The 6,822-nt window shown below is 36.1% G+C and overlaps 1 protein-coding gene across 1 annotated transcript in view; it reads left to right on the top strand.

Moving 5' to 3' along the window:
- Positions 1-545: 545 nt before the first annotated feature.
- PLCB1 (phospholipase C beta 1) overlaps positions 546-6,822 on the top strand; it is a 628,464-nt gene continuing 622,187 nt past the window's right edge. The window contains exon 1 of the mRNA XM_069065428.1: positions 546-638. Within this exon, the coding sequence (XP_068921529.1) occupies positions 546-638 (93 nt within the window). The remainder of the gene's footprint in view (positions 639-6,822) is intronic.

Genomic DNA, 6,822 nt, shown 5'->3' with positions numbered 1-6,822 from the left:
GGCAATCCAATTTTGACATAATTTTCCATAATCTCTCATGACTAAAAGTATCAAAGGCCTTATTCAGATCTTTAAATGTTGTGGATAGACCCATTTCTGCTCTTGGCATTTTACCTGGCTCTGAAGGGAGAGAAGAGGTATTAGACTGACTACCAAACTGAAGATCTCCAGAGCTGTTATGCTGAGCTCATTTTTGTATGCCTGTTAAAACTGGACAGTATAACTGTGTCATGCCAGGAAACTGAATTGCTCCCATTTGAATTGTCTTAGGAAGATTCTGAAGATCACCAGGCAAGATAAGGCACCAAATTCTGAGGTCCTTACTTGAACTAAAATGCAAAGCATTCAAACTCTGCTTCAGAGTTCACAACACAGCAGTCGAATGCAAGACATACACTTGCCAAAAAGACTATTTTGTGGAGAACTCACACAGGGCAAGCACTCATATGATAATCAAAAGAAGCACTATAGGGACACTCTTGAGGTCTCTTAAGAATTTGGGAATTGATTCTGTGACATGGGAAACTGGTACAGGACTGCTCAGCATGGCATGCATCTACGTCAGAGAAGGCTCTGTGCTCTATGAGCAAAGCAGAATTAAGAGAGCTCAGAGGAAAGGCAGTATGCGCAAATTTGGAGTATCTACCTCAAATATTCACACATGCTATTTGTGTCCTTCCGTCCGTGGTAGAGCATTCCAAGCTCATATTGATCTGATCAGCCATAGTCAGACACATTGAAACTTGACTCTAGCATAGCGATGTCATTTTAGTCTTCTTTGAGAATGAAGGGCAACAACCATTTATTGATTGATTTGGTGGATTGGCAGATTTGAAAACTCAAGCAGGAGCCTATGTAATCTGGCATCCCAAATTTCCTACAGCTCATGAGGGAGCTCTTCTTCAAACATTTGGCTTTCTCCTTATTAACTGATTTATGGTTGATTGCTTCTTTTTTTCTGGTTTTGTTTTCCTTTTGTGTGTGTGTGCAGGGGATTCTTGTTTTGAGTTACACTAGTTGGTTTTTGATATCTCTCCCACCTCTCACATCCTATAATTCATGAATTAAACACACAGATAGACAGACAGACATCCAAATTTACAGATGTGAAAACTGAATCATGGAGAGGCTAACTAATTTTCATTAAATTTCTTCTCTTTTTCTTGTACTTTCCACTCTGTGGAATCATCTGAAGCCACCATATTTCCTCTTCTTTAATGATGTTGAGGGCAGATACAGAGTTTCAAAGTAAGTAAAAAGGTGAATCTAAGGGGGAAAAACAACAAGAAAGGAAATTTCTTGCATGGAGAATGTGCAGAAATATCATTGCGAGGGTATTTTGAAGTGTTTTTCACTCACCCAAAGAAACAAAATGAGATTTAAATTTTTTCCAAAAAAGGATGAAACACATTCTATGTCATTCACTCCCAACTAAAGCCCTATCATTAAAGACTGTTGTAATAGAATTGGTTTGACATAAGGAGGCTTGGAGGAGTTTTGCAATCAATAGCTTTTATTTAAAACTTAGACTTGTCCTATAGTAAAGTTGAAAAAATTCAGAAATATATCATCTATGAAAGCATACATATATATTTGCACATACATATATTAATATGTTCTCTGAAAAATGTTTATAATTGTGTGATTATATATTGTGTGGACTTAAAGCATATTATTATATCATGGGAATAATAGATTTCAATAACAATGTATGGGAATTTGTATTCAGAAAAGGGACAGAATTTCAAATTGTTCTTTTTCCTGAGCTTAAAGTGGATTTCATGGCTCATCTGTTCCACAGTATGTTTGTAGCTGATGGATTGAAGTATTTTTACTGAATAATAAGCATAGGTGAATATTTAGGATTCTCCTCAGCTTTTGAATTTAAGAAATCTATATGTACATACATGTATATATGTATGCTTATCTGTCTATATAGCCCAAATCCTAAATTAATCTTTTTTCATCACTCAATCCCAATAAAAATAAAAAGAAACTCATGGTAAAATATACTTATTTATCTATTTTTCTGACATGTGTGGGAAGAAGGAACTAGTATATATAGAAAAAGTCATAAAATGTTATTCTTCCCTTTATTTAGCCTGAATTGTTTTGGGTATGTCACTACTGAATGAATGAATGAAGTATTCATTAAGTGCTTACTATGTTCAAAACATGGTACCAAATGCTGGTGATAGAAATAGAAAAATAAGATAGTTCCAGCTTTCTAGGAGTAGATATTCTAATGATAGAGACAACATATATGGAAGGTTTCAGAGAAAGGCATATGGAAAGGTTCCATGATCCTTAAGTTGTAGCAGGAAAGCAGATGATAAGGCTTTTTCTTTAAGGTCATTTCCACTAACATAATATATTTCAAATATTGAATCATTTGACAGTGCAAAAGTCTCTAGTTACAATAATGTTCTTTTCTGGGTTTTTGTTAGATGTATCTTATAACACCTGCAGGAATAATTAATTCTCCACAAGGATTGCTTCCCAGCATGATGACTCTGGCACTGGGCTGGAAACATTGTTATTCCAAAAACTATGGGGTTCAAGGTCTTGGGTTGTATCCATCAGGGTTCATGGGAGATAATGGTCAGGATGGTGGTGAAGGAACCCATGCTGACTCTTAAGAGATCACTGATTTCCTTTCTGTGTGGCTAAAAACCATAACTTTGGGATAGGTTTCCAGAATATAAGTCAAGATCACTGTCCTATATTCTAAAGGAAATTGGTAAATTTATCTGTCTTTAATAACATCAGGGTGGAGTAAACTCTTTATTCAGTCTTCTCATTTTACTTATCAAGAAAGTGAAGTCCATTAGGAAGATGTTACATGTGAAAAATCCTGTCACAGAGTTAGAATTCAAAGTCTAGGTCTTCAAGTCTCTAGACAAATAAAATGTGTCCCCAAATCTTAGTGCAGTTTTTAACCTATTAAAATTTAAAACATTAAGGGCTACCTTGTATAATTTTACCAATCCTGATTAAATTTACTCCATCACTAGTCAGGTGGCTCCTAATCTTATAACATGTGTATATATACATACACATATGTGTGTATATGCATGTGTGCATGCATGTATGTATGTATCTATCTCCAAATCCTATTCTCTGATATCATCTTCTTAACCAACTATTGCTTCCATTTTTGCCTCTCTTCAACTGAAAGTTGTAATGTGCCTCTAAGAGTTTTAATTTCTCACCACAGATGTCTTAACATAATGGAATCTGGTTATAAGAAAGTGATATCTAGTGCTAGATGTGTTTATTATTCTTATAGTTTCAATAATTTATCCTGAATTTAAAAAATCTTCAAGTCTAGGCACGTTCTTAAATTCTCAACAGATGTCAAAACTGCCATGTTAGTATTTATCATTTCCCCATATACTAAAAATTTAGATATACTTCCTTCTTGTCATCTGAAGTAACATCTCCCAACTTCCTTAAATCAATCAATACACATTTATTAAACACCTTCTATGAGTCAGGCACTCTACAAGATAGTGAGGGTATAAAAGGCAAAAATAAAAATAAAAAGACCCTGCCCTAAAAAAGGAGCTTACAATCTATAGAGAGAGAGAAGGTATACATCTGAATGCAAACTAAATACAAAGTATTTATAAAGTTGGAGGCACTAGCAGATGGGAAAGGAGGGAAGAGTTAGTATTTGAGCTGGGCTACGTATGAAGGAATCAAAGTTTCAAAGAGGTGAGGTGACAAGCATTATAGACACAGAGGACAGAATGTTTAGAGATAGGCAACTAGGGGGTGTAGTGGTTAGGGTGCTGATTCTGAAGTCAGAAAGACTTGTTTTCTAGAGTTCAAATTCAACCTCAGACACTTACTAGCTCTGTGACCCTGAGCAAATCACTTAACACTGTTTGCCTCAGTTCTACATCTCTAAAATAAACTGGAGAAGGAAATAACAAACCATTCCAGTATCTTTGCCAAGAAAACCCCAAAAGGGGTTACAAAGAATCAGACCCAGTTGGAAAATGACTTAAAAATGTTTAAGGCAGAAAAATGGGAAATGGAATGTTATTTGTAAGGAAAATCAGTAATGTCCAATTTGGCTGGTCTACAGTATATATGGAGGGGTTTATATATAATAAGACTGGAAAGATAGGTTTAATTCTGGTTATAAAGAGATTTAAAAGCAAAACTAAAAGGTTTTTTGATTTTTTTTGTTTTCATTTTTGTTTTTAATCCTAGAGTCAATAGGGAGCAAATAGATTTTACCGAGCAGAGAGCTGCCACTGGTCATACCTATGGTTTGGGAATGCTACTTTGATCATGATGGGCATGCAAGAGGGGACCGTAGCTTGGGTAGTAATCATATGACTAGAGAGGAGATGAATTCCAGAGATGCTATGGAGGTGAAATTAACTTACTTGGCAACTGACTGAAATGGGGAGGGGGGAGCCAGGCAGTTAAAGAAAGGGAGGAGTTAAGGACAACTTTGAGATTATGAACCTGGGTGACTAGAAGTTTAGCGGTGGCTGTGACAAAAATAGAATGACTTAAAATGGTAAATGAGAGTTTCTTTGACTAAAAAAAGGGATGTCCTTTTAAAGGTTAAAAACATTACTGTCCTCAGCTTTTTAACAATCATAATGCAAACACATTGCTAGTGTGATAGAAATAAAGGAAAAATACAAATAGAATGTGTTTTATAGAGACATAATAATGACTTTATTGCTTGTAACATTATGCCTGATTCTCTACTCCACGTGGTCAAGTCATACAGGAAGGGCTGTTGTATATAAATTCATTTTGGGGAGAATATATTCATCCCCTATACACAGAATATAAAAATAGCTCCCTTGTCTGGATCTTTTCTGTGCCGCAATGTCTTCTTTAGGAGTGCTGTCCCATAATACCCTACAGTGAGTTTTCAGTGTCTTCCTTATGATTATCACCAATAAAATATTTACATAATAACTCCCCTAAGTTCTAGTGCTCTGCAAGCATCATGAATCCTTTGTGTCTGTGAAAATAGAAGTAAAATAGAAGCTGTTTGATACTGTAGTGGTTGTTCAGCCCATATGAATTTTCTTTACTAGTCACTATAAAACTTAGCTCCTAATTGGTAGGTAATATAATCCTCATTTAAATAATCATTCTCTGTAAAATTTACTATATATTTATATTGTCGTTTTTGTAGTTAGGAGATCAGTACTTTTAGGCAAAATCTGCATTGGTGGATTCATCACCAGGGTTATATCCTGAGTTCTGCAGCCACAGGACCTCTGTTTTATCAGGTCACATGGGAGTGAAAGTCAAAGAGTGTTGTATATATAGAGGGGATATTGAGGTAGTACAAGTTGATTGAAGCATAGGTATATATAGAGAAGCCATATAACATATGTTTAATGGTATAAGATTGTGATGAGTCTTTAATGCTAGGTCTAAGAAGTAATTTAAATTCCATTTTCTCTGACTTTCTCCCATACCTTAAATGCTCTCCCTCCTTGCCTTTTGGCTTCATTTTGGCTTTTCTTTAAGAACCAACTAAAATCCTACCTTCTACAGGAAGATTTTTTCAATCCTTCTTAATGCTAGTGCCTCCCTCTGTTAATCATTTCATTTAAAAAAATATATCATAAGGGGAAGCTAGATGGCACAGTGAATAGAGCACTGAGGACCTGAGTTCAAATGCAGCCTCAGGCACTTAACACAAAAATTAGCCCACAAAAAATAGCCATGTGACCTTGGGCAAGTCACTTAACCCCAATTGCCCTCCTCTCCCCCAAAAAAAGTAAAAAAAAATATCATGTTTGTACATTTTGTTATTGAGTTATTTCAGTCATGTCTGACTCTGTGACCCCTTTTGGGGTTTCCTTGGCAAAGATACTGGAATGGTTTGACATTTCCCTCTCCACTTTATTTTTGCAGATGAGGAAACTGAGACAAACCATTTTAAGTGACTTTCCCAGGGCCCCACAGCTAGTAAGTGTCGGAGGCTATATTTGAACTCATGAGGATGTGTCTTCCTAATTCCAGGCCTGGTGCTCTATACACTGCATTAGCTAGTTGCCCATGTTTGTATATATTCATTTGTTTATTGTCTCTCCCATTAGAACTTCTCAATGATAGGAAAGGTCTTTTGCCTTACTTTGTGTCCCTAAAACTCAAAAATATATCTGGCATATAGTAGTCCCTTAATAAATGCTGAGTGACCAACTGATAGACAATAGGAAGTCTTTGAAGGGTTTTAAGTAGGGGAGAATCATACTCATATTTTCACAGTAGGAAGATTAATGTGGCAGTGATGTTGAGGGATAAATGGAGGAGGCAAGGAATAGAAATTGGGAAGCTAAGTGCCTGACAGTGATGGGCTGCACTAGTTAGTGACAGAAGAACTGGAGAGGAAAGGATGGATACAAAAGATATTGTGAATTGAGTATCAATTGGATTTTGGCATGTTAGTATAGCGGGAGAATCAATGTCACCTCCAAGATTTGGAAGACAAGAGATTGAATGAAAGTTGGTATCAGTGACAGAGGTAGTGAAGTCAAAAGTAGGAACAGGTTTAAAGGAAAGATAAGATCAGTTCTGAATATATTGAATTTTAAGTGCAAGCATCCAATCCAAGTAAATAATAAGTGCAATTAAGTGGCACAGCGGACAAAGCACTGGACTTGGAGTCAAGAAGGCTTGAATTCAAATCCATCTCAAATACTTATTGGCTGTGTGTATGTGTGTATGTGTGTGACACAGAGAGAGAGAGGAGAGAGGAGAGAGAGAGAGAGAGAGAGAGAGAGAGAGAGAGAGAGAGAGAGAGAGAGAGAGAGAGAGAGAGAGAGAGAGAGA

Source organism: Petaurus breviceps, unplaced genomic scaffold, assembly GCF_028583685.1.
Source record: "Petaurus breviceps papuanus isolate PSGF00001 unplaced genomic scaffold, PetGlider_PUasm1.0 90686, whole genome shotgun sequence".
In the NCBI taxonomy this organism is placed as follows: domain Eukaryota; kingdom Metazoa; phylum Chordata; class Mammalia; order Diprotodontia; family Petauridae; genus Petaurus; species Petaurus breviceps.
Note: the sequence above shows the minus strand (reverse complement) of the source record. Positions and strands in the feature narration are given on the sequence as shown.